Raw genomic sequence first — 27515 nt, forward strand, 5'->3', positions numbered from 1 at the left:
ACCTGGGCTAAGGAGAAAAAGAACTGGACTGTTGCTCAGTGGTCCAAAGTCCTCTTTTCAGATGAAAGTAAATTTTGCATTTCATTTAGAAATCAAGGTCCCAGAGTCTGGAGGAAGAGTGGAGAGACACATAATACAAGTTGCTTGAAGTCCAGTGTGAAGTTTCAGTGATGATTTGGAGATTCATGTCATCTGCTGGTGTTGGTCCACTGTGTTTTATCAAGTCCAAAGTCAACGCAGCCATCTACCAGGAAATTTTAGAGCACTTCATGCTTCCTTCCGCTGACGAGGTTTATGGAGATGCTGATTTCATTTTCCAGCAGGACTTGGCACCTGCCCACACTGCCAAAAGTACCAGTACCTGGTTTAATGACCATGGTATCACTGTGCTTGATTGGCCAGCAAACTCGCCTGACCTGAACCCCATAGAGAATCTATGGGGCATTGTCAAGAGGAAGATGAGAGACACCAGACCCAACAAGGCAGACGAGCTGAAGGCCGCTATCAAAGCACCCTGGGCTTCCATAACACCTCAGCAGTGCCACAGGCTGATCGCCTCCATGCTACGCTGCATTGATGCAGTAATTCATGCAAAAGGAACCCCGACCAAGTATTGAGTGCTTATATATATGAACATACTTTTCAGTAGGCTGACATTTCTGTATTCAAAATCCTTTGTTTTATTGGTCTTATGTAATATTCTAATTTTCTGAGATACAGAATTTTGGGTTTTCCTTAGCTGTAAGCCATAATCATCAAAATTAAAAGAAATAAAAACTTGAAATATTTCACTCTGTGTGTAATGAATCTATATAATATACGAGTTTCACTTTTTGAATTGAATTATCGAAATAAATGAACTTTTCCCTGATATTCAAATTTATTGAGATGCACCTGTATATACACACTCACCGGCCACTTTATTAGGTACACCTTGCTAGTATCAGGTTGGACCCCCTTTTGCCTTCAGAACTGCCTTAATTCTTCGTAGCATAGATCCAACAAGGCGTTTAAACGATGCTCAATTGGTACTAAGGGGCCCAAAGTGTGCCAAGAAAATATCCCCCACACCATTACACCACCACCACCAGCCTGAACCGTTGATACAAGGCAGGATGGATCCATGCTTTCATGTTGTTTACGCCAAATTCTGACCCTACCATCTGAATGTCGCAGCTGAAATCGAGACTCGTCAGACCAGGCAACGTTTTTCCAATCTTCTATTGTCCAATGTTGGTGAGCCTGTGCGAATTGTAGCCTCAGTTTCCTGTTCTTAGCTGACAGGAGTGGCACCCGGTGTGGTCTTCTGCTGCTGTAGCCCATCTGGGTTCGACGTGCTGTGCGTTCAGAGATGGTATGCTGCATACCTTGGTTGTAACGAGTGGTTATTTGAGTTACTGTTTCTATCATCTCGAACCACTCTGCCCATTCTCCTCTGACCTCTGACATCAACAAGGCATTTTCGTCCACACAACTGCCGCTCACTGGATATTGACTCTTTTTCGGACCATTCTCTGTAAACCCTAGAGATGGTTCTGCATGAAAATCCCAGTAGATCAGCAGTTTTTGAAATACTCAGACCAGCCCGTCTGGCACCAACCACCATGCCACTCAAAGTCACTTAAATCCCCTTTCCTCCCCATTCTGATGCTCGGTTTGAACTTCAGCAAGTCGTCTTCACCACATCTAGATGCCTAAATGCATTGAGGTGCTGCCATGTGATTGGCTGATTAGCTATTTGTGTTAACAAGCAATTGAACAGGTGTGCCTAATAAAGTGGCCGGTGAGTATATACAGGACTGTCTCAGAAAATTAGAATATTGTGATAAAGTTCTTTATTTTCTGTAATGCAATTAAAAAAACAAAAATGTCATGCATTCTGGATTCATTACAAATCAACTGAAATATTGCAAGCCTTTTATTCTTTTAATATTGCTGATTATGGCTTACAGCTTAAGAAAACTCAAATATCCTATCTCTAAATATTAGAATATCATGAAAAAGTATACTAGTAGGGTATTCAACTAATCACTTGAATCGTCTAATTAACTCGAAACACCTGCAAGGGTTTCCTGAGCCTTGAAAAACACTCAGCTTGGTTCAGTAAACTAAATCACAAGTATGGGGAAGACTGCTGATCTGACTGCTGTCCAGAGGACCATCATTGACACCCTCCATCAGAAGGGTAAGACACAAAAAGAAATTTCTCAAAGAGCAAGCTGTTCACAGAGTGCAGTTTCAAAGCACATCCACAAAAAGTCTGTTGGAAGGGGGAAATGTGGCAGGAAACGCTGCACAACCAAGAGAGATGACCGCAGCCTTAACAGCATTGTGAAGAAGGGTCGCTTCCAGAATTTGGGGGAGCTTCAAAGACAGTGGACTGAAGCTGGAGTCCAGGTATCAAAAGCCACTGTTCACAGACGTGTCCGGGAAATGGGCTACAATAGCCGTATTCCCATGGTCAAGCCACTTCTGAACTCAAGACAACGGAAGAAGCGTCTGACTTGGGCTATGGAAAAGAAGCACTGGACAGTTGCAGAGTGGTCCAAAGTCCTCTTTTCAGACGAAAGCAAGTGTTGTATTTCATTTGGAAGTCAAGGCGCCAGAGTCTGGAGAAAGGCTGGAGAGGAGCAAAATCCAAGTTGCTTGAAATCCAGTGTGAAGTTCCCACAGTCAGTGATGGTTTGGGGAGCCATGTCAGCTGCTGGTGTTGGTCCACTGTGTTTCATCAAGTCCAGAGTAAATGCAGCTGTGTACCAAGAGATTTTAGAGCACTACATGCTTCCGTCTGCTGAAAAGCTCTATGGAGATGAGGATTTCATTTTCCAGCATGATCTGGCACCTGCCCACAGTGCCAAAACCACCAGTAACTGGTGTACTGACCATGGCATTACTGTCCTCGATTGGCCTGCCAATTCCCCTGACCTGAACCCCATAGAGAATTTGTGGGGTATTATGAAGAAGAAGCTGAAAGACACCAGACCCAACAATGCAAATGAGCTAAAGGCCGCTATTGAAGCATCCTGGGCATCCATAAACCCTAAGCAATGCCACAGGCTGATTGCCTCCATGCCACGCCGCATTGATGCAGTAATCCGTGCAAAAGGATTCCCAACCAAGTACTGAGTGCATTAATGGACATTTTCAAATGTTTGATTTTGTTTTGCTGTTATAAATCTTTTTTTTACTTGGTCTGAGGAAATATTCTAATTTTTTGAGATAGGATTTTTGAGTTTTCTTAAGCTGTAAGCCATAATCAGCAATATTAAAAGAATAAAAGGCTTGCAATATTTCAGTTGATTTGTAATGAATCCAGAATGCATGACATTTTTGTTTTTTTAATTACATTACAGAAAATAAAGAACTTTATCACAATATTCTAATTTTCTGAGACAGTCCTGTATATATATATCATATTCTTGACTGACTCAGTTGAGTTTATTAAAGGTACAGAAGTTGTTTCTGAGACGCTTTATATCTTATTTGATGACGTGAAGTGGACCACGTCCCGATCAAAACATTGGTCTGATAAAAAGGAAAGAAAGAAAAACGAGGAGACATCCACCGTCCAGCAGAGACAATATAACCTGAAGTTAGCGAGCGAGTCATGCAATAGAGTATTACAGTGAGTGACAGCCCACTTTAAGAACAAACTAATTTAATTTCCCATTTTCTCCATGACATTTGATTCACAGAAAAAAATTTACATATTGGAAAATGGGAAAAAGGCAATGGTACAAGACTGAGTACATAATTATTGTAAAGTGAAGGAACTATGCATCCCATACACCAATGCACGTGCACTTCCCAAAAATGTCAACGTGTTAAGGCAGTATCTGGATCAGTGCACTGGTCCATGGCTGGCTCACTCCCCCCCACAAACACTGCACCACTGTGTAACTACATCACAGTCCCATTGCATCAGTCTGTAGCTGCGTTCATTGTATTGCTGCATTAGTGTATCGCAAAACTCCTTCAAGGTGTTCTTGAGATATCGTCTTTGTGAGATCACAGAAACCTTGCTCTTTGTCCACTCAATTTTTCATCGGGTCCCCATTGAGGACAAGTGAATATCTGCACCAAATAAAAAAAAAAAAAACTCACGTTGAGATCATGTTTACAAAAGGTTGGACGGAAGAAAAACCAGAAACATAATGCCTTTGGCTGTCACTGACACAAATACATTAATATTCATCTAAATGTTCCAAAGAATGTTTCACCTTAAACTTCACACCTTTGTAGGGCCGTCTGTCTTCTTCTCACTAAACTTTTCACATACTGAATATACAGTTTTAAGTCTTGTCCTCCTAAGAAAATGATGTCAATACAAAAAGCAGTTGAGCTGGAGCTGCAGGTCTGCGGATCTGGGAAGAGCATCCAGATAAATAAACTAATGTCTCCTTGATCACAAACAAAGCCATGGCTTAAGTGAGATGCTGTTAAGATTTAGAGACACCTTCAGACAATATTCTGTGGTTGTGGTAATGCAGTGTACGTTCGAAACTGAATCAACAAACAAAATACAAAGAAAACTGATTTATTAACACATACACTATTCAAAATAGAAAATAGAAAAAAAAACGTCCTCGTCAGTGGAAATCAGACATCTGATAATTCAAAGACACGATCAGCTCTGCCTCTTTCGAACAAAACACGTGACTAAAAGGGGAAACAGAATGTAAAAAGGTGTGGGTCTTTCTCTCCTCCATCTGCATCCAGCTCCCCCTCTATCATACTCGCTCCAAGGCCTCCAGCATGATGATGCTGTTTCCCCGTATGACCTGTGAGAAATGAGACCACAGTTATGTTAAATATTATTTACATGTTGAAGTGTTTCTGAGTAAAAGGATGACATTTCAAATTGGTCGTACTATTGCTGTACCATATCTTCAATTGTGTCAGCATTTAAACCCTGAACATTGTTGCTGTAACCATATCAGGCTAATTTAACAAGGATATGCCCTTTTTCACAGAAGATACTTTGACTTTCCACAGCAGGAAAAGCACAGCTGCCACAACATCTGCTTTCCATTTAGGTCTCACAGTGTCGAGCAGAGGGGATATCATTAATGAATGAACAAAGCAATGATTTGTCTTATCAATTACACCAGTGTCTGCTGTGAAAAACATCCATTCCAAGAAATCCAAATTGAATCTATGCAGACCACAGACAACACGGTGTCAAACCAATGCATCCAAAGCCTGATATACTTTACTCCTCCACTGTTGTCGTGCTGGTTGGTGTGGGGTGTTTAGGCAATAATCAGGATTAGAGTCCTTTAATATTGGTTATCTGCCAATGCAGACTTCATTCCATTAATATGCACTTTAACAGCTGGAAAGCCACTTACCACCATGCCGATGCTGTTCTGTTGTCCTCCAGGGCCCATCTCCAGACAGTCATCCATCACCAGGTTCATAAATGGGTCGAACCCTCGAAGGATGCCCTGCACGTGTCTGCCTCCATTCAACTTCACTAAAGGACAGAAAGAGAAGAAACTGTGAGAAATATATTCCATGTTTGTTTAATTCAGAAGTTTACTCTCGTCTGGAGTTTGTTGGTATTAAGCACTTCACATTGGGGTTAAAGTTTAAATATCTGCAATCTATAGAAAATTAACGCATTTTCTGTTTCAATCTTTAGAATGCTATTCAAAGTAAATATAACCCTTTCTGCTCTTCGTTATGTTTTGAAATGTAAGAATACCTGTGGTTTTCTTATGTGGCCATGTCCTGAAATTATAATTTTAGGTAATCAGTCCAAAGAAAGTTTTTCGGATAGATTTAATTCACATTAATTTGGGATTAGATTCCAACAATGAACATAGCTACCAGCATGTTTTCAGAGTTGCTTTATATGCTGCACAACCCTTGATGAGACTTTGAGGGACTGATCCCTAATGGCAACATACTTAAGAGCAATGATCAAGAGTTATGACTGGAGGTGACAAAAATAACTGATGTTGTAAACTAATCGGGTTATAACTACCACTGTGCACATTTTCTCTTTTTGTTGTTATTATTGTTTGTGTTCTTGTTTAATGGGGTTTCATTGTCTTGTCTTACCCGTAGGTCTTTGTGTTGTATCACCCAATCTTGAAAAATTTTATATATCCAAGGTTAAAGGTTCAGTGTGTAGAATTTAGTGACATCTAGTGGTAAAGTTGCATGTTTCAGCTTAATACCCCTCCCCTTCCAAACATGAAAGAGAACCTGTGGTCTTCTTCAGTGGTCATAAAATCTAAAAAAGTGTTTAGTTTGTCCAGTTTATTTCATAAATACATTTTGATTCTATCTTAACAGCATCAATTAAATATCCACTAACACTAACCCTGTCAATCAAAAAATGTTTGATATATGATTATTCATCAATACTCTGATTCCATCTACTAGAATGTCAGTCTAGTGCTTTTCTGTCCTGCTGTAAATATCAGCTGACCTCTGGGTCTCAGACTGCTGACTGATTAGTCCTCTAAGGAACCAATGTACCCAAATAATGGCACTTGAATGTAGTGCAGCTGTGTGGAGGCCTCTGCATCTCTTATATTTATCCCCTTACTCATTCAGGCTTTTTTCTTTCTGGTCCGTCTGAACATTCGGTTCGAGACTTGCTTCCCTTTTTAACGACTAAACTGTTACGGTATTCAGCAGTGACTTGTTAGCTGCAGCCCCGAGGCTCCGAACCAACTGAGCAGATGAAGCTCATGTTCAATGGCCATTTAAAACCCGGGAAGAGGCTCCTTCCGTGTGCTGTACTCGATGATACTCACATGAAAGCTTCTTGTCCATGAACCTGGGAGAGAAAACATAACATCAGTTTTCTTTCGTCACGCTCGCATTTCATACAGAACCGAGCCCAGGCAGGTTAGCTAGCATTAGCTCGTTTAACTTAGCAAACAGGGCTATATACAATACTATACCATACTAAACAAAAACTACACAAAACCTGCTGGTGTGAAAATATTTATTTGTACAACTCACTTCTTCAGCTCGGGCGGGTGTGCTTTGCTCATTGTTTCTTGTTTCTCAACACGCCGACGCTCACTCGTATGAAGATCGTTTCACAAAACCGCGGAAGGAAAGCGTGCACTGGGAAACCGGAACCTAAACAGCACACTTCCGCCACGGGCGTTGGGTTGTTACTGCTAGATAGTGCCTCCATGTGGCCTGGAAGAGGCAGGACTGGAAATGTTTTATCGAAAAAACATGACTTGTGTTTGTTACTGATCATTTTCTAAGCATAGAAATAATCACACCCAAGTGACAGAGTAAAGTGATCAAGAATTGTCTGACGAATATGAGATGACTTCTTATTTTGGCAGATATTTAACGGAGGCAGGGAGATGACAAGACCTTATCTTCTCCACAATAGATTCGATTCGATGAGAGCTGCCTGGTATCTGAAGCAGACATTTTGTAATTAAGAGTGAGAACATTTCGTTTCCTATTTTATCTGTGCTTCTCTCAACCCACAAACAGCTACATTTATCGATTTATTTTAAATATGGAGGGAAGTCTCTTTAAATAGAAAGGTCTGAAGATGTGTTCCCACCACTAGCGCCCCACCAGTCAGTCATCCTTATCATTCTCCAGTAAATGTAGATGCTAACACGTTAGCAAAGAATGGTCAGTGTAAGGGAATGGTCACACAAGCGCAAATGTTTCAGTGACGAACCTTCACATCTAATCCGTGTGCGCGAGAGGGCGAAGAAAACATTTGGTGAACTTTGACTCGCGATATTGGCGTCCTGTATTTGTGAGTGGGCCTTAAAGGTCCAGTGTGTAAGATTTAGGTGAAAGATCTATAGACAGAAATTTAATATAAAATAATCCTAGTGATGTTTTCACGAGTGTGTTTCATCTAAATTATACAAATTGTTGTTTTATTTACCCTAGAATGGGACTTTATATTGGGGGGGGTCCCCTCTATGGAGACCACCATTTTTCTTGTAGTAGCCCAGACTGGACAAACTAAACACCCTTTGAGTTTTTATGAAAACTGAAGGTTACCACAGGTTCTCTTCCATGTCTGGAAGGGGAGGATGAGGTGAGGGTTTTAGCTGCAACATGTAACTTCACCACCAGATGTCACTAAATTCTACACACTGCAACTTCAAAGAACTGTTTAGTCTGTCAACAATCGCCTGCACTACTCTAACTCCAAACTTTCAAAAATGTACTCTAATGTGGTGGATAGCTGCAATAGATGTCATAATTCACCAGCAGATCTTACTCACATGTTTTGGATCTGTCCACAACTTAGTGGGACAAAGTATTCAAAGTAATATCAGACTCCCTCAGTCTTAATCTCCTACCCAACGCCTGGATGTGCATTTTTGGTGTTCAGGGTGACGAAGACAAAACTTTAATAAATAAACACAAAAACATAATTGCATTCTCAACCCTTTTGGCACGAAGGAGAATCTTAATGGATTGGAAGTCACATCATCCCCCAAATGTTTCTATGTGGTTGAGGGATTTGATGTTCTTCTTAAATTTTGAGAAAATGTAATTCTCGCTGCGGGGTCATCCTGAGACATTCAAATCCACTTGGGGTCCGATCATACAATACTTTGACAAATTGAAGACTCTCTCTTTAGATTCATAAACCTTTTCCGTTTCCCTTGGACTTTCCTTTTCGTCTTTTTATTTAATTATTATTATTGTGTGTGTATGTTTTTATTTTTCCTTTGTTTTTAAACAATTCCATCCTGTAATTTGTTAACTTATTTTGCTTAGACTCCTTGAGTTATTAATATGGCAATGTACTTTCTGCATCGAGGCAGTGTGATCTGTTTTGGGGTGGGGGGGAGAAAATTAAAAAAATTACATGTACGTTGTATTATTGCATTCCTTGTGCTTTTGAGAATAAAAAAAATAAATAAAAAAAAATAGACTGTCAACAATGTAGAGAAAGTAATTTCATGGTAAGTTCTCAGGATCGTTCAGACTTCCCAGTTTAACAGCATGACAAAGAAACTCAGAAAAAAAAACAGTTTTTGATACGTTTTAATAATAATATTTATCTACAAAGAGTCAAACAAAAAGAGCTTGAAAAAGTGGAAGATTCCAAAACTATTAACTGATTTTCTATATTTTCACAGTAGCTCTTTGAAAACAGTAGCTGAAAACCCTTTATAACAAACAAACTAAAGAAAAATTCCTGTTGATCCTTTTCATTAACCAAGCACACGCATTACTCATCCCACAGACCAATGGTCTATCATTTTGCATATTGAGGTAATATTACCAGAGTTTAAGCCAGCTAAAAAGGCAGGCCATATTGAGAGGCATTGGGCTGGGTAAAATTATCTGCGTCAGCCATGTGGATTTCAAAGAATAGCTGAAACAGTGCATAAAAATGCTCAATTTACATTTCCCCTTCTGGTATCGCTCTTGCAAATACCACACAAATATTAACCAGGCTCGACCGTGACCCTGTATGACATGAAAACAAGTAATGGCAAACAACACATCTGGCAGTGCTTTGACTTCTTTCCTCATTTCTATTACTTTCAGATTAGTCAACAGGTCTAAATGTAAATCAACAGGGAAATCTGTCATTAGGATCATTCCCATGTCAGATTCAGACTATTTAAGAATCACACTGTTGTTTTGGCAATTTTCTTTAGCCTATCACACTACCACAAATTTCAGTGTATTTCGCTAAGAATAATAGAGAAACAAAACAAAAAAACCTGTAGATAACTTTACACATAGGTGATCCATCTCAGTGAACGTGTTGGCTTTATGTTTCGTCAAAATGTTGTTAGTTATATGTTGTAATGAAGCTGAAACTCAGGAAGCTGTTTTCAGACATACAATTAACTCCAGATAATCTACTGACATTCTCTGGGGGGCTGGATGTGAAATCGCAATTGTCAGAGTGAGAGCCGGCCAGTCCCCTAGTGAGAAGTCAGGAGGATCCTTCGCAGGGAGTGTCTGTTAATGACGACAGATGCAAAAATGGGGGAAAAAAATGAATAAATCAAAAAGGATACAAATGTTTCAGGATGAAAATGCCATACACATAGAAGACACAGACAAAGATGTCTATCTGTCTGAAAACAGCTTTGGAGATGGCTGCTTAACAACATACACAGTATCCCTTTTGTAATTTTTGGGAAAACATTAGCTTCCAGGGTCATTCAATTTCCCAACAGAACAACTGGTCCTGTCTGAGATCTGTCCCACAGACACGACATCAATGTTCAGTTTTCAAATACAAAAACATGCAGCGATAGCATTAAACAGTAACTAAATGGCCACTATAGAAAACATTAGAAATAATATTGAATTAAAGAATTATTTAGAAAAATGATTAAGTAAATTTTATTTATACTAATAGACTCTGGGATCGGCCTTTATCAACCAATTTCTTCAACCTTTGCTATGTTGGTGTGAATAAATTAAATTAAATCCGTGGACCAATTAAAGCCAGATGCTCTGAGCGCTCAGTGAATGAACTGGTTAATCAACAAGAATTCCCCCTCATCCCTCTCGGCTCTCTGGCCCTTCAAGGCAAAAAAGGTAAATCACTGATGACATTTAAACTGGATGTCAGACTTTCCTGGCCTGCTGCATGTAGGCCTCTGTGAGGCTGTCCTCCTCCACCCTGACTCGCAGGTGCTCCTGACAGTGTTCTAGGAAAGAGTCCATGGCTGAGAATCCCTGCTGACAGGGCACACAGTGGTACAGCCTGTGCCTCTTTGAGCCCGGCCATTTACAGGTGTCCATCTCGTTTGTGCACACACTGCAGTGCCTTCTCTTCACACACGACTGGTGGAGCTCCATGTGCTCCCAGAGCTTGGACTGCAGAGAGAAAACCTCCGCACAGGAGGGGCATGGGAACTCTCTCTCTTCTTCCTCCTCCTCCTCATCCTCTGCCTCCCCCTCCTTCACTTCAGGCACTTCCTTGCATCTCCTCACATCAATCTCCTTAATCTCTAAACTGGGCACTTTCCTGGGCCTCCCTCGTCCAGGCTTTACCGTCGTATCTTTTAAGTCGGCTTTCACATTGTTTGGTCTTTTTTCTGGTAACCTGTCTTTGGCAGTGCTTCCTCCAGACCCGCCTTTGTCGTCGAGTGAAGATACGCTTGAGGTTGTGTGCCATCTGTAATGTGCCTTAAGTGACAAATGATGGAAGAAGACTTTGCCGCAGACCTTACACGGATTCCCATGTCCTCTCCAGCGCCTTTTGACGACTGGCTTCGGGTCTCTCCTAGTACTTTTCTCTCTGCTGTGCTTCTCTTTCCTGTGCATGTAGAGCTTAGAGGTGCTCCTGAAAACCATGTCACAAGAGCGACATTTCAGAAACTTCTTTTTGGATTTGGAATTTTTATTTGGATCTTCATTGTCATCTTCTTCTTTCCTCATTTCTCCACCGGTACGTTCTCCTTTGGTCTTTTGTCGCTTTGGGGCCATCGACTGCTCCTCAGAGTGGTTACACTGCTTGTGGCGTTGCAGACCAGCCTCTGTACGGAAGCTTCTTGAACAGAATTGGCACACACGGACAGCTCTGCTGCTGGGCCCGGGGGTGTCTGAGGAGTCAGAGCGGGTTGTGTCTTCCTCAGAAACTGGAGGAGAATCATCTGGAAGGCTGCTCGCATCAACTCCATCTGATGGGGATGGTGGTTCACTGCAGCCAGCCTGCTGATGCTGCAGCAGGGCCTGCTTCTGGCTGAAGCCTCTCCCACAGGGAGCACATGCGTAAGGGCTGCTGTCCAGGAGGTGAAGGGAATTTTCCTGTGGCCTGCCGGGATCTGAGGTGTGATGCGTGCATGAAGGGCACGGAGAGCCACGCCGTGACTCTCCACAACAAAGTTCACACGGAGAGGAATCACCATCGCACTTATGTAGCTGCAAGGACGACCGCAGGGAGAACTCCTGCCCACAGGAGGGACACCGGTGAGGTTTGGGTAATGAGTGTTTTAATTCTTGGTGGTGCAACAGATCGGTTGCATACGGGAAACTCTTGCCACACTCTGGACAAACATAAGCGTGCAGGTGGGACGATCGCTGCCTCTGGGTCTGGGTGGGCTGTTTGGTGTCTGCCCGAGCGATGAAGCTGGCGAGCCGGGACAGAGTGTCTGTTGCTGTCGTGGAGCGACTGAACGACTCCGGGGTCCTTGTGGTGCTCCAGCTCACTCCATCCATCCTCCTTTTCACCAGGCTTCTCTCCAGCAGACGTTTAAGTCATCAGCCTGAAAACTGCACAAGTACAAGAGACTAAATTCAAGATGCAGCAGTGTTTTAAAAAGATAATAATTCAACATGAGAGCTACCAAGCTGCTAATCCCCGACAGTGAAGTCCGGACAGCAGCTAGCCAAGTTTGTTGGGGAAACGCAACTACTTGTTGGCTTGATGCTCGACAGTGTCGATGTTATCTCCTCAGGTGAATAACACCTGAATGTACGAGCAGTGGACACGGCGGTGAGCCCGCGCTACTTTGTACAGGCAGACTGCGTGTTCGGCTAACGTTAGCTCGAAGCTAGCTGAGCTAATAAAGCTAATAAAAGCTCACTTCCCTTTAGCTCGACTTACCTCCGCTCTCCGTCAGACTCACTGGAGCACTGCAGCTGCGAAGGGCCGCGCGGTTCGTCGTGTTAACGCTCGGTGTCGGACTGACATGGCTGCGAAAGTGAAACACAAGTTTGTTTGTCCGGAGGGGGGCTTCACCAGCGAGCTGTTGGGGTCACTTCCGGTACGTCACTTATCACTTTATTTATTTCACTTTATTATATATATATATATATATATATATATATATATATATATATATATATATATATATATATATATATATATATATATATATATATATATTGTGTGTGTGTGTATATATAAAGTTGTAAAATTGATATAGAAGAACAGGGACCTCCTCCATATATATATATCGCATAAATAAAGTTCAGCAGTTTTTTGGCTATTTTCCTCTCAAGAATTTGTATTACAATGCAATGTCTATTATGTAGACTGTAAATAGAGGCTGTGTTTTCATGTACTTATGGATTACACATTTTCTCAGAATAGCATTCAACAGCAAATCATAATTTGTATCCTCCACTATGATTCCAAATGTAACCATATTTCACCTGAGAAAGAGATTGGAGTTTAGGTTCCAGCCAGGTGTACATATCACACCAGAATGTACAGTTGGAAACTTAATGCCTTATGAGATGTTTATGCTTAAAATGCTCTTAAAATTATGTAAAACAATATGATAAGATTATTAAGCAATCCCACAGCCTATAATCACAATGTCTTATAACTAGTTTCAAAGTAATGAAGATCTGCATCTTCCTCAACTTTTGGACAATGGACATGCTCTCACTAATTGTTACTGACAACTGGCTCCACTATCAACTCTGGGACTTCTTATACTGGAAAAGAAATGTAATTATTTTGTAAGAAACTATCTCTCTGAAATAATGTTCCCAAAATAAAACATATTTCGCAAATTTGATAAGAAAATCAATAAAAAGACTGAGTAATGAATTTAACATTCCCTATTCCCCAAGAAATGAAAACACTAATAACACAATCTTTTATCCTTCAAAATATTTTTTGGGGTTTCATTTTAATATTAATGATAGTGTATGCTCATTTTGCAAAAGTACTATTGAAACAACGCACCATAATGTTTTGTTATGCAGTGTACGCTCATTCTGACTTAATATTCTCAAATGGTTGAGATAAAACATCGGTTCTTTTCCAGCTTCTATCTCTAAAGACCATTTAACACAGGTATGATCTTACCAAACAATAATGAGGAACTGTGTTGTATCTACTTCTATGTCTGGCAAGAATAAAATCCTGAAATCATCGCTCAAATTAGACTTCGAACAAAAGCACCAAAATCACTTAATATTATAAATAAAATCCCAACTTTGAGATTTCGAGTGATAAAACAGTTGCTGTTTCCTTGCACAGTCCCCCTCTGCTGCATTGTACCTGTATAGTGTTGATGCCATACTCCATATTCCCAATAAAGTTGAGAAGAAAAGGAATGAGCTTTGACTTGCGTTGTGACCGGCTAAAACACAACACAAAAAAAGACACACTCTTCATGTTGGCACTTGTATAACAATAGTTTAATATAAACAAAAAGTTAACATACAGCAGGTACTGTAATCATTTTATATTTCTTCATTCAAGGCTGGAGCCAGCAGTGAACTCTAATAAAAGCACTCTAATAAAACACATTGTATCGGCCCAATAAAGATGAATGTTGAAACAGCACAAACACTTCTTGGTACAAATCAGCAAGTTGTCCGTTTTTGTCGGCCTTTTGTTATCGACATTCTAATTGACGACACTTGACCTTTAACACAAGCACAGCATGGAGTGACCAATACCATCATTGTAGGGACACAATCAGTTGGTGCACCTGAATGAAGAAAACCAACGTTAAGGCTGAAGGCAAACTGTGACCATGTTTCAGCTGAAACATGGGGGATAAAAACGAGATTACTGGTGGATTAATAATGCCAAACTGACAATGAATGATCTATAAACAGGTATAAGATTGTTAAGACTTTTCCAAAAATTTTAATTATCGAGTTCGCTAATTAGTTTTAAGCATCACAGTGTCTCCCTTACTGAATATAATGTCAAAGTGACCCCACCCATTCCTGGACCCGAACTAAGACTTCTAATGCTTCAAAATTCAATGTGTTGTAGTCGACAATGAGCAGGGCTGTATAATAATTATCACTGGTAATGAAGGTATTTGAGTAATAGTAACACCCTCCCCCCAACCACACACACACGCTGAAAAATGCTGTTACAAATAAACACTGGAAAGAGCAAACCAAATCAGAAACACATATAAAACACAAGCATTAACATTTATCCATGTTACACTGTGACAGGATGGAGTATGTTAAGAATTCACCACAAATGAGCTGCACTGTGTCCGTAGGTAGGAATGTGCCACTAAATGTCTTTCAGTACCAACAGACATTGACAGGGGAACTTTCTCAGTTCAAAATCTCCATAAACAATCATACTAAACTACTTTTTATTATCTGCAGTTTCTTTGTCTATTTTTTGTTAGTTTTTTACAATGGCCACAGGTTTTTAATTCAATACTGCACAGACTATCATAAGATCAGTAATAAGAATGCTACTCTTATTGTTATGCATACAAATGGAGTTTGGTAAAACAAACACTCCACAAACACAGGCCAAAAGATCAGTGTTTACTGATCTCGTTTTGTGCTGTTAGAAGAGTGTTTATATGTGCTACAATCTTTAACTCAAATTGTATTTCAATTGCCTAAAATATAATAAAACTTAGATTAATCTAAGTCAGTTGCAACATGAAATCAGACCCACTTCAGCAGACATATGAATGAGTTCCACAGCTACGCCAACCTGAAGTTCTTCCCATGTTTCTGATCCCTTCAGAGGCAAGTCAATTTCAAAATGTACCAGTGTCGACATTTATGAGCTGCACACAAGAGCCTGGTAGTTATTCTTAAAAAAAAAAAGAAAGACCAGTGGGACAAACATATCATATCAGTTTCTCCACCTTCCACCAAAACAGAACCTGAAAGGAAACACAGTACCTACTATTTGCTACTGTTAGGTCTGAGACCTAAATACAAACCAACATATCATTAGTGGAAACTGATTCAATTGAGTGATTGAGGCCCAAACTCTGGACGTTGACTGGTTGATTGTACAGTGCAGATTTGGTAACCCTGAACCAACATATACGCACAAATTAGCTGTCCTTATTCAGAACAGCTCAACAGTGTCAGACTAAACACGTTTGTAAAAAAGAAAAATGACAAGGTGATTTAGTTGCCTGGGTTACACCTAATATGTTTCCACTGTAAAACTTTAACTACAACAAATCTGCAAAAAAATAGTCATCTTTCACTAGAGGATGATCTCACAAACATTCATCATCCCTTTATATTACAGCATGTACATCTCAGTGTACGCTTGACTTGAGAGAGAATCAATGTTGCTTGACCAACAGTACAGGTCCACCAAAATGGCATAGCTATGGTTATGGTAACCGTCCATTGATCCAGTGCAGTACTATAACTGCAAATAATCTCATTGTCACTGAGCTCGATGGCTGCACCATGAGCCATGGTTTTCAGTGTCCAGTGGAAATTGACAAGAGAAGTTCAGTGGCTCTGAGGAAACATCCGACATGTCTCCTGGAGCTGCACTTGATGACACCAGAATACACCTCAGAGACAACACTTCATTTTTTTCGAGGATCTCCGAATGGAGTGTGTCTCTCGCAGTCACAGTCTGGTTTGAAGTTTGAAAGTACTGTGTTTGCTAAGACGAGGAGGCCCTGAAACTATCTCTTGTAGTGGCTGGGTGCATCTGCAAACATGTACTTCAGTCTGTAGGCCTCAGCCAGGAGGAGACCCACTTCCTCGTTCCCCCAGTGGATTGTCGGAACATTCTGCAGTAGCATGAGGAGGCCCTGAAGAGCAACAGAGAATCAGTTCATGACTTTCACACTATATTTGGAAAGTAGGAGTTAATAACAGAGTATGTATAACATTTCAGAAATATAAAAAATACGTGGGCTTATCTCTGACAAAGTAAAATCATGTCCCCTACTGTACAACAGCCTGTATGGAATTAAAGCAACACTTAACTCTGAAACTGAATTTATTGACCATATGCTTTTCAGCAACAAAGTAGTTCTTTAACTTCCTGTGTGTACTAGAAGGAATCATGTGTAGTTTTGTGTGGATTGCTGTCTGCTGCTAAGATCAACTCACACATGGATTTGAGCAAACATCTGATAATGTAACACAGTGACAACAGCTGCTATCGTGCATAAATATGAAGTTACAGTTGTTGAGGGATATTTTGAGCACAGGGCGCACATCAGTTATATTTTGTAGAGTAAATATTGTCAAAGAATCTTAACCTGCGGCTCTAGAGTCTCTTTTGCTCTCACTCTTAGTTTTACGTTGTCACTCGTTCTACTTAGCTGACCGACTGTTAGGCCCAATCCCATTTCACCCCTTGGCCATACCCCTTTGTTTTGCGCGTTCACGTGTAGGGGTAGGCTGTCCCAATACCTGTTGGGACGGAGGGGTAGGGCCAAGGGTAAGGGCTCTATACCCCTCCAAACAGAGATTTTTCAGACCCTCACTTCAAACGGAGGGGTACCCAGAATGCCTTGCGAATCACCGGCAAGCTGGGTGAGAGACCAGCTAATGTAAATTATCACGTATAGAATTTAAAGTCAACTAAAGGGAAAATCCAGCTTTCATGTTGAATTGGGGAAATTGAGATGCCAAGATTCAAGAGTTTCTTTATATGAACATATGTCTTGATTTCATCTGTTAGCTCTGCTCTCAGTATTTAGTTTGGGTTACTTTCTCAGTCGTGTGTGAGCAACTGCTAAGACAGTGGTACCTGAAAGTCAACCATGGAGAGAATCTCTTTGCGCCACTCAATGAGAAAAGCAGCACAGACGTACAGGTGGAAGTGGGAGAAACCCTCTGCTTCAGCCTGTGAAAAAAGCAGATTACAACTCAATTAAATCCATCATTCAAATGTGACAGGCAAAGATAATAAACAGGTCAAAGTCGGCCTCAACACCTGAACCCAGTCAACTTAACAGATGATTCTTTTTTTTTTTTTTATTCCTTTCTTATTTTTAAGTTTCAATTATGGTGTCCAGTCTGCACTACCTGGTAGGTGTCCCAGAGACGGATAGTGCAACGAAGAGGCAGCTCCCTCATCAGCAGATTGTTCATCCACCGGAAAGCAAACTGCAGGTACTCTACCTCATACCTCTTGAAATGATTGTGAATGTCCTCTGGAGACATACAACACACACACACACAGAGAGAGCACTCTATCACATTTAGCAAGTAGAAGCTAGTAGTAAACAAGCTCAAAATAAGGAGGAATGAGCAGAGCACGTCACATAAAAGTACAGTTATGGATGACAACTGTCAGGAGTCCACTCACCATCTATCCTGCTGACCAGCTCCTCTAAAGCCTTTACTTTGTTCTGGATTCCAGGCTGAGCAAAGGTGTAGTTGTCCTGAGAAAATAACAATCTAAGTAAACGGGCCCACTTTATTGTTTTATGTTCACTGACGTGTTTGTGTGTAAGCAGACCTGGATTCCGTCCAGCAGCTTACTCATGCACCAGAAGCTATCAGCTTCGATGTTTCTCTGGGTGTCCAGAGGCAGCCCTGCCATCTCAAAGTTCTCCACATCCTCCACTGAAAAACAAGACAACACTGATCATACAGATACGATCTGTATATGATTCCTCAACGCTGCCCTCTGCTGAGGTGGCTAAGTGACATGTTTATGACCCTGGATTTGGTAACAACACTGTAAAATGTAGCGTCATGAAACTGACCATCTGAAGATAATGGGGCTCTAACAGGAATTCTCCCGCCAGTAACTTACTGACAAACTCTGACAAGAAGACGACAAAGAAGGGTGTGACTAGGTCATTGATTCCCTGGACGTAGCCACTGGCTGGGTGACGGATGGCCCAGATAAAGAGGATACGCTCAAACACCTGAGGAAGGAAAGACGACAACATGTTTGATTAGCAGATGTGTGGAGCAGATTCACTGAGAATACAAGGCAAACACCAATGGTATAATTTTCATCATGATTCTTAACTTTCTGTTTTAGTATTTCAGGAAAGTTGCTTTGAATTACAATGTTCAACTCTTGCTTGGGCTCAATTCTTTGAAAATAATTTCAGACAGAGATGTTGATACCAGATCTGAATTTACTGCAATCTACTTTAAACTCCAACACCCATGTATTAACAGGTATAGAGATCACAGAATCAATGCAACATGAGTTTACAAGCTTTTCTCCTGATAATCATCATCATCTCGGTGAGAATTTGATTACTGTGAAAGTACGTTAATGAGTGAGTGTCAGTTGTTCAAGTGTGAATGGCTGTCTTGCAGCATTACTGTAGGACTGTAGCATGCTGTATTTTTGACAATTAAAGGGTTTCTCTAGATTTAGTAGTAGCAGGCCAAGCAACCACCCCATTCCAAACAGGCCAGTTTCCAATGGACACAGCACTAGTTCACAATATAATTGGTCAAACCACGAGTGTTGACGAGAAATTTTAATATTGTGATCTAAGTTAAAAACAGATCAACATAACATCTAGAACTTAGCATTCTTCATAAAATCTCTCACCTCACAGAAATCTCTCTTTTACATGATCGAATCCTGTGATTATATTTAAATGAATCCTGAGTCCTTGATATATATATATATGCTTCCATCACAAACCAAGGTAATCTCAGTCTTGCTGTCTTTGAGCTAACTGAGTCGAAGATCAATGATCTCAGATCACTATTATAGTTGTTATTAGCAACTATTAGCAACTATTAACATATATTAGCAGCTATTAGCAACCATGAGTGAAGTATTTAATATAGTGTGAGACTAAGCAGTGATAACCACCAGGAGCTTGTGAAGAGTGATTTACAGCGAGGTGAGACCCGAATAATGAGGGAAAACAATGGAGACAATAGGAATTATGTTCAAATATTAGGGCTGGAGAAAAGCTTGGACTTTGTTATGATGATGTTTATATGGTTTAGCCATTACATACATGCTTTGGTGCATTGTATCTTCTACTGCTATGCAAAGGAGATCTATGTCAAAGTGAGGCTACCTGATCGAATAAAGGATATAATAAAAACAGGTTCAAAATGAGTATGGACAATAAATGGATTATTGGGGGGAAAAGTTATTGCATGGTCACACGCTAATAAGGTGTGGCCACAAGTTATTAAGACGTAGGGACAAGATAACTAATTCATGGCCACGAGATACGAATCTGTGCTTTACTGACAAGATCAGCGTACTGAACTGAAGAAGCCTCTTAGATGAGAGGTGAAACATTTCTCTTAATCACATGATGTAGCCTCTATAAAGGGCTTTAGGTTGACCGGCACGTCACGATGGTGATCTCGACTATCAGCTCACCTCTGGTGATCTCTGAGTTTAGCCCATAGCTAGCTGATAACCTACTGATTTTGCTTCATGATAAAGGATCTAGCTTAGAAGCAACAAAGTTAGAGTTCCCATCTCAGTGTTTCCTCTTTATAGATTTTACATTTAACATTAATTTAGACACAAGTGCACCGGTCACCAACCACAAATACCAGCTGGCCACATCAATGATTAACACTGACTTACCTTCATTTCCAGGAGACTCTAACCTTAACCTAACCACTACTTGGCTAACCATAACCTAAACCTAACCCCACACCCACACATGTCTTCACCTAAAGAATATAATGGTTTACATTATGAGGACTTACAACATCAGAAAAACCACACCCACAGACAAATGATGCTAAATGACCTTCTTCCGTATTTATAATGTAATGCCTCTGTTCTGCAGTAGTTTAGATCTTACCTCTTGTACCACAGGCTGCTGGAACAAGGGAACCAGAGGGTTTGTTCTTGGAATGTCAATGTGGATCTAACAGGAAGAAAGATTACCAACATTAAAATGTTACTCAGGATAATCAAAGCTCATAACATGTTGACTTTAAAATGGTGGTGTTAACTGATTTTGACACATTAGCAGTAGAAGAATATTTGTCAACTTTACCTGTCTGTATGTGTCCTTGAAGTGCTCGTCTGTTCTGGAGTGGTAATACTGCTCTATGAATCCAAAGTATTCTTCTCGCTTCCTTTTTAGCACCAGCTCTCTGCGGTCCTTGTTGGCCGGCAGGTAGCCCTGTCAGAGCACCACAGAGAAAATACATAAGAGAAAGTGTCGGTGAGAAGAAACGTCTTTTTGATTACATGAACAGTTTCAGAGGAACAGAACAGGACGGCCATTTGAGATAAGACAACAGCCTGAAGACAAGGTTGCATGGATGGATAAGGCTTTTGACATCATGTCTGCATTTTCCTAAAGAAATGGAAATGGCTACACAGAGGCTAGAAAATTTTACTTTGGAATATTGAGACAGGATGCCGTGTAACCAGCCCGAAACGTGTGATACTTTAAAACTGAAGGTCATGAGACTTACAGAGAGAAGTCTCCATGTGATTGGCCGGACTTTCTTTGGAATACCTGACCAGCTGTGCTTCCGAAGTTCCTCTGTAAACAGCACAGAGCAAGATAGAAACACAAATGATTAGCACTGGATTAAAACCACAGCAGCGATCAACACACTGAAACACACAGTATATTCAGCTGGCTGTAACTTAGAGGGAAGTGTTGGCATGTAATACTGAATTCTGACAGCAGAATATGTATGAGGAAGGTCAACTTAACCCTCTTCTCTCTCAAATGACATTTAAACATTTCTTATGCAGGTCGACCCATTCTGTGTAAATCTGAATGTTTTATTATTAATACCTACTCCATAGCTGTGTACCAAATCAGCTGCTGCATCCTCTGGAGTTTAGATTCTGTCTAAAGTGTGGCCTTCCTAGACCGAGAAGACCGCGAGGGGAGAATCAATAAGATGGCTGGTCTATGGAGGACTTCCTATGGCATCCCCAGCTTTTCCTACCCTTTCTGTTGCATCGTCAGCTACTTTGAGCCATTACACTTGCTGCAGCCTAGAACGCCTGCATGGTTAGCTTGTAAGCTCTGTCACAAGTGCTCAATGTATCCAGAGATAGGTTGGCCTGAGAAAGATCCATTCATTGAATCATTTGTATTAATGGATGGATGCCTTTTTCAGTCGTGTCTAGTCACAATGCTGTGATGCCATGGGCCTTTAAATGCAGCTTCCGAAGGATGCGGCCCCTACAACACAACTCATATCTACACTATGAAAATGTGAAGCTGTGTGGTTTGCTCTTCTACTGTACCTAGATCAGTGTTGGGACTGGCAAGCAGCTGCTTGAATTTGTCCAGTCGGCTCTTCTCCCGCACCGTCATGGGTGGTGCCCCGGATGCATTCTGGTCGGAGATCCGAGCCACTAGTGGGATGATGGGACGAACTGGGAGAGACTGCTGCTTCTGCAGCGTGGATCGGACTATAGAGGGCCGTGCAAGCAAAAATAAGGTTATTATATAGGTTATTATGTAAAAACATGTGTTTAATTAAAAAACGAAGGACACAACAATCAAACTACCAAAACCCCAGAAATAACACACAAAATTCTGTTTAAATTCTTGCAGACAAAAACATTTAATTGTTCATCTATCACCTGTTCTGACCGTTTTCAGACTGTGAATGTCCTGCCTGGTACATTCTAAAGGCCTGATAATCCCAGTGGTCCTTAGCTTTACTATGAATCACCTGATAAGATGCTCAGTAACTCTTAATGCAGAATGTAGTGCTGCAGCACACGAGTCACATACCTGAGGACGAGTTGAGGTGGGCCTCACTATTAGACTTGACAACCTTGCCATTGACGGTCTCAGAGTCCACGTCTTCCTCCTGATCATCCTGGAGGTTCTGAGGTTCTGGGCTAAGAGATGCCAGTCTGTGTGACATCCTGCTCTCCGAGTCACCCGCCTGACTCTGCTGCTGGAAGGACAAAGGAAACACTTCAGAATATCTCTGCTTATTTCACACCAACCCCATGCCCGTAGTGGTAAAAATGATGTCTTATAATCACATGGATCTGTGCAGGCGTAGAGGGCAGGTCTGATGACAGGGATGAAGTTGGGGCGGGGGTCCCGAGGAAATCATTGTCCTCCTCATCATCGATGTCCCAAGCATCGTTGGTGCTGCAAGCAAACTCGTGGAAGCTAGAGGCCTTTTTTGTTTTTAGATTGTTGAACTTGGGCTTTGTGTCTTTGGGATACCTGCAGGGGACAGATCCAGAGGTTAAACAAAGAAAGCCAGAAAAAAAATATTTAACAGTCTCACTCATGGCAGCAGCCGTTGTTGATATATACTCAGTTAAGAGATGGTATCACAAAAATAAACAATGAAACAAAACTGCTAAGCCAACAAAAAAGAACAGGAAAACAAAACTATTCTCTCAAACAGGCAGAGGTATGTAAATGTCAATATTGGTACTGCATACAATCCACACATGCTCAGGTCTTCACAGCAAGGAACAATTAGCTGCAAAACAAAGTGTGAAAATGGGAGTGACACAAACAAAATGCATCCACGGGGGTGACCTGACACCATGCAGTCCAGTTCTCATGTGCTCACTCACGTGCGTCGCAATCGCGGGTCGAGAGGTGGATGCTGTGCTCCATAGACTGGTTGTACGCTGTAGAAGATGATGTGAAACGCGGTCACTGCTGTGCACAAAAACACATGCAGCTTCCAAGATTCTGTGCTAACTAGGCCTAGAGGAAATCTTCAGAAGACCTACTCATGAATTATTGTTCAGAGGAAGGTTGACAGACGCACATATTGTCCTTGTCTGTGTTGTTTTGTTTCCTTTGTTTATTAGTTGCAGTAAATTGCTCAATCCCTTAAAAAATCTGCATAATCACAGATGAGGAAGCACCACTGATGGAAATGATACGTTAGCCAATGCACAAGGTTGAACATATACTGTGTCCAGTATTACAAAGAAATATATACACACACAAGGGAAGGAGAGTGGATAGTGCCCATCCAACTTCTGCTGTGTAAAACAAAACCAATCCAAACAAAGGAAAAAGAGAGGTTGACAGCACACTGTAATTTGCAGTTAACAGATGACATCTGAATTCAACCCTCCGACTAAACTGAGAATGTGCTGTTTTTAGTGAGTACTGAACTGAACTAGGGAACAGCTTGCACACCCCCCGTGTTCCTTACCACCCTGTGGTGGCCATTATGTTCAGCGGATGTGAGAATCTTGATGCTCAGCTTCTTTCTAACTCTCCGTCGGCCCAAAGCAGATACAGATAAGACTTGTAGAATGGGATCTGGGCCAGGGCCGTAACTGCCAACAACACTCCTCTCCTTATCTCTTTTCACTGCAGCCCCCTCCACTACATTTTAGGTTTTTTAGGCTTTTCTAACAAAACACATGCTCATGCTCAACAGTCACACAGTTGTAGTTGTGGTTACACAGCGTGGTAACTGAGGCAAGTATCTGTGTTCACAGCACAAATAAAATATTAGTTACGTCTTGTAAACAAATAATTGACCTGTCACTTTTCAGACCGACGGCTTTCGGTCAAACTTACTGGGAGACTAAATATTGTCTGAGGTCAGTCGTTGTTTGTTCTCCCTCTGAGGACAAAGACATTTTCTAATGAATATTCTTTTTTCCCCACACCAGCATTGGTCTAACACAAAACCTATCATCACTGTTCATCCAAAGGTTCCCTGTCGCTGTCTCAGAAATTCACACATGATACCCTCATTCAAACTAGCTGAAAAGCTTTTGTGTGAATATCACAAAGCAATAAATACCACTAGTAGCCTGGATTTTTGTCAAACTGTGGCTAAATGAGAGGCTAAAATGTGTCACCCTCGCTCATTTATTTGCATGCACAAACTGACAGTAAGCCTGATGGCTGAGAAGCGAGAACTGGGCCTGCTGATAATCTGGCAGAGCCAGAGTCCCTTGTTTAACAGCAGCAGACTTGTTTTATCAGGAGCGGCTCAAGGACAAGCAAGACTTTCAGCTGGCTTTTCTTGTTCAAACATGTGTTTGAGTTTGGGTTCCCAGCCTTCCGCCCACCACAGTTTGAGAAGGATCAGTGTGTGTGACAAAGGCAACAACGCCCTCTCCTTAGAGATCCTCTCTTCTCAGATTTCCATAACAAGCTGCCCACCACCACACGACCTCCTGTCGGCTGCAGCCTCTCTGCCAGGCAGCTGCATGGAGCCAGCGCAGGACAGCTACTCACGAGTCTTGATAGTCATGAAGACATGCAGGCCAATTAAGACAAACATAAAACACATATGCATGAAAGTGTCATGCCACAACAATGATGACTTTTCATTTTGCACAAGAGTGTATAGTGAGAGGAATAAAAGGAGAGTATACCCCCAGATCCTCAGAGCAAATTATAACCCATTACAATGATCTTTATTGAACAAGCTCTACAGGCTGGTTCTAACCATACAAGCCAAAATGCTTCGCATACATTTCTCTGAAAAGCTTAACAACACTTGACTAATTCTGTCTCAGCATCTTGACAAAAAGAATAGTCATTAGCTGCACAATAAAACAATTTGACCAAACTCTAGCCTCCCCTAAAAACAAAGATGGCATCTGGAAATGACACATTTTGAACCAAAATAAAAATACATGTTTGCTACCAGCTATATTTGTCTTGACTGGAACTATCTTGTATTGTTTTATATTGTTATACAAAATACTGCAGTAATATTTCCCCTGTTGTACAAGACACATGTACATGTAGGAATGCCTAAGAACAGCAGTAAAATAACCCGGTGGGTTTGATCATGTATATATTTTTCAGAGAAACAAACACTAACTTCCACAGTGACACAGGAGTACTCAGTACATGAGAACTTAGGCCTAAATCACAGGTAATAGTCTGAATGACCTTCAGTCAAATAATACTGTTTTCCCCCTGACTTCTCACTCTCTTCTTTGTAATAGTAGGTATACTACTATCATTACATTGCTGCTCCCTTCGTCTCTGTCTGACATTTTGTATAAATACTTTAAAACATTGATACACCTCTCCATTTATGTTTGACCCGGTCTTTTCTCATCAATGTTGTAAATATTGTAATTTTGTTGATGTGCTCTGCTACACATCTATTGCACTTCTGTCCGTCCTGAGGGATCCCTCACCTGTGGCTCTCTCTGAGGTTTCTACGTTTTATTTCCCTGTTAAAAGGGTTTTTTGGGGTCGTTTTTCCTTACTTGTGTAGAGGGTCAAGGGCAGAGGACGCCCTATGAGTGATTTGTTAATGTGGGCTATACAAATAAAATTGGATTGATTACTAATAAGTGTGTAGCCTTTTTCCCATATAACCCACAAACATACTATGACCGGGCTCCCTGCCTCTTGTGCATACGAGGTGTGGTCAAAACTGACACAAAAAGAGGATGTTGTTCATGTAACTTCTGACTCATCTTTACAAAATCAGAGGTCTGAGACGCCAGCATAGATCCTCATCTGAATAAGTGCAGTGCTGCCCTCTCTCAGTCTGGGGCCAGTCTCTGGCTGAGGAAACATATGGCGGGCGACGCACGGTGTGTGACAGCTGGCAGCTCCACACAGAGAGGTGGAGTGTCTCCCTCAGCAGACACACACTCACACAAGACGGCGCAAAGTCACACAACACACACGAGCGACTCATGACTACAAGTCAGGCATCTACATTTTAAATGTGCGAGATCAACTTGAAGCTCTGCATTCCAGCCCAAACCAGCTATGATCATGTTTCTGTCCTGTCATACCCTTCATTACTGTGTGACACTCACTAAATGAACGAACCTAACCTCGCATCGGTAAGGAAGAGACAGTGACGAACACCCACCTTCCGGGAACCTTTGCGTTTCTCCTCCAAAAATTGATCCTGTTCTCGGTGGCCATACTCGGTAAACACAACCCCCTTCACTCCCACACCGACATGAACAAACCGCGGGGGAGCAGCTTCCGTGTTTCAGTGTCGACAGCTCCGGGCCGCTCGGCTCCCTCATGGGTTCAAACAGCCGGTGGACGGAGATATTTCGCTTTCGAATGCTTAAGATGTGTAACAGGGAGCACTGGAAGCCGCCATCTTGGAGCACAGCGACCGGGGCGTGTGATTGGCGGGCGGGGGGAACAGGTGCAGGGACGGTGGCCAATAGGAGGATGCGGTGAGGTGACGGCGAGGGGGATGCTGCGGACACGGGGACGCGCGGAGAGAAGCTCCGCTGCTGGAGGGAGTTCGTGTCACTGTTCGAACTTCAGCCATGTTGATGCCTGCGTGTTGTTCGCATGTGAGACAGGAGGCGACATGGCGGAGGAGTCTCCCTCCAGCACGACCTCTGGACAGAGAGACAGGTGTTACACTGAATACTGTCACCCATGATATCCTGGTGCCTGACCTGACAAAGCATTTCAGCTCTTTTGCTTTTCTAATTAATACTTAAATTAATTTCTCATGATTTCTTATGACATGCAGGGAATAATAATGACTAACTATTGAGATATTAATCCTTTGCTAGTTCTAGTTTCTCAGTTGTAGGGATTTGCTGCTGTTCAGTTCAGATTAAACCTGCAGGACAGAGACCCCCAGTGTACATGTTTTATTATTATATTATTATAACCCCAGATACCCAGAAACCAACCAGTGCTGTAAGGCTGAAAGGCTTAATTTTGTTTAAGGTTGATTGGTCGACTAACAGGAAATACAATATATACATACATAAAAACTATTTGAATAGTTGATGAAGTTATTTGTTCAGTTACCTTTACTTGAAAGTCAGTTTTAAAGAGAGAGAATATACATATATATATATAAAAATGTAAATATAAAGAAAAGTAATCCTGCACTTTGACAGCTGTTGATCAAAATCGTACCTCCTCCATAGATGGTCAGACACGTTGATTACTATTAACCAAAGAGTTTGATATTCAGATATTAAGATGATCCACTTTCATTGCAACACTAAC

The 27515-nt window shown here is 41.4% G+C and overlaps 3 protein-coding genes across 6 annotated transcripts; all 3 read right to left on the reverse strand.

Moving 5' to 3' along the window:
• Positions 1–4305: 4305 nt before the first annotated feature.
• snrpg (small nuclear ribonucleoprotein polypeptide G) lies at positions 4306–7128 on the reverse strand. The gene is made up of 4 exons (XM_034592009.1): positions 6982–7128; positions 6771–6793; positions 5352–5476; positions 4306–4781 (listed from the first exon to the last, which is right to left on the reverse strand). Exons 1-4 carry the CDS (start codon positions 7011–7013, stop codon positions 4731–4733), a joined length of 231 nt encoding a protein of 76 aa, XP_034447900.1. The 5' UTR covers positions 7014–7128; the 3' UTR covers positions 4306–4730.
• A 1863-nt stretch (positions 7129–8991) lies between these two features.
• si:ch211-148l7.4 (uncharacterized protein LOC563603 homolog) lies at positions 8992–12703 on the reverse strand. 2 transcript variants are annotated; one of them, XM_034592020.1, is made up of 2 exons: positions 12545–12703; positions 8992–12210 (listed from the first exon to the last, which is right to left on the reverse strand). In XM_034592020.1, exon 2 carries the CDS (start codon positions 12154–12156, stop codon positions 10561–10563), a length of 1596 nt encoding a protein of 531 aa, XP_034447911.1. In that variant the 5' UTR covers positions 12157–12210; positions 12545–12703; the 3' UTR covers positions 8992–10560. The 2 variants fall into 2 exon arrangements, with proteins under 2 accessions (XP_034447911.1, XP_034447913.1); XM_034592022.1 differs by having other exon boundaries at positions 8992–12172; positions 12541–12703.
• A 3535-nt stretch (positions 12704–16238) lies between these two features.
• tbc1d22b (TBC1 domain family, member 22B) lies at positions 16239–26659 on the reverse strand. 3 transcript variants are annotated; one of them, XM_034592024.1, is made up of 14 exons: positions 26395–26659; positions 23144–23200; positions 22592–22781; positions 22332–22497; positions 21836–22003; positions 21043–21113; positions 20616–20744; positions 20418–20483; positions 18422–18536; positions 18122–18228; positions 17969–18044; positions 17686–17813; positions 17408–17503; positions 16239–16457 (listed from the first exon to the last, which is right to left on the reverse strand). In XM_034592024.1, the coding sequence occupies exons 1-14, from the start codon at positions 26448–26450 to the stop codon at positions 16329–16331; spliced, it is 1554 nt and encodes a 517-aa protein (XP_034447915.1). In that variant the 5' UTR covers positions 26451–26659; the 3' UTR covers positions 16239–16328. The 3 variants fall into 3 exon arrangements, with proteins under 3 accessions (XP_034447915.1, XP_034447914.1, XP_034447916.1); XM_034592023.1 differs by having other exon boundaries at positions 22332–22500; XM_034592025.1 differs by lacking the exon at positions 23144–23200 and having other exon boundaries at positions 22332–22500; positions 26395–26658.
• Positions 26660–27515: the final 856 nt, after the last annotated feature.

Source organism: Hippoglossus hippoglossus, chromosome 7 (assembly GCF_009819705.1).
Source record: "Hippoglossus hippoglossus isolate fHipHip1 chromosome 7, fHipHip1.pri, whole genome shotgun sequence".
NCBI classification, from domain to species: domain Eukaryota; kingdom Metazoa; phylum Chordata; class Actinopteri; order Pleuronectiformes; family Pleuronectidae; genus Hippoglossus; species Hippoglossus hippoglossus.

Coding starts and splice junctions, on each gene's coding strand:
- tbc1d22b (XM_034592023.1), bottom strand. CDS start 26,450: ATGGCCACCGAGAACAGGATCAATTTTTGGAGGAGAAACGCAAAGGTT. Junction 22,004..22,331: donor CCACCTCAACTCGTCCTCAG/GTATGTGACTCG, acceptor GGCCCTCTATAG/TCCGATCCACGCTGCAGAAG. Junction 20,484..20,615: donor TCAAGGACACATACAGACAG/GTAAAGTTGACA, acceptor TCTTCCTGTTAG/ATCCACATTGACATTCCAAG.
- si:ch211-148l7.4 (XM_034592020.1), bottom strand. CDS start 12,156: ATGGATGGAGTGAGCTGGAGCACCACAAGGACCCCGGAGTCGTTCAGT.
- snrpg (XM_034592009.1), bottom strand. CDS start 7,013: ATGAGCAAAGCACACCCGCCCGAGCTGAAGAA. Junction 6,794..6,981: donor CACCCGCCCGAGCTGAAGAA/GTGAGTTGTACA, acceptor TTTCTCTCCCAG/GTTCATGGACAAGAAGCTTT. Junction 5,477..6,770: donor CATGGACAAGAAGCTTTCAT/GTGAGTATCATC, acceptor TCTGTCCTTTAG/TGAAGTTGAATGGAGGCAGA.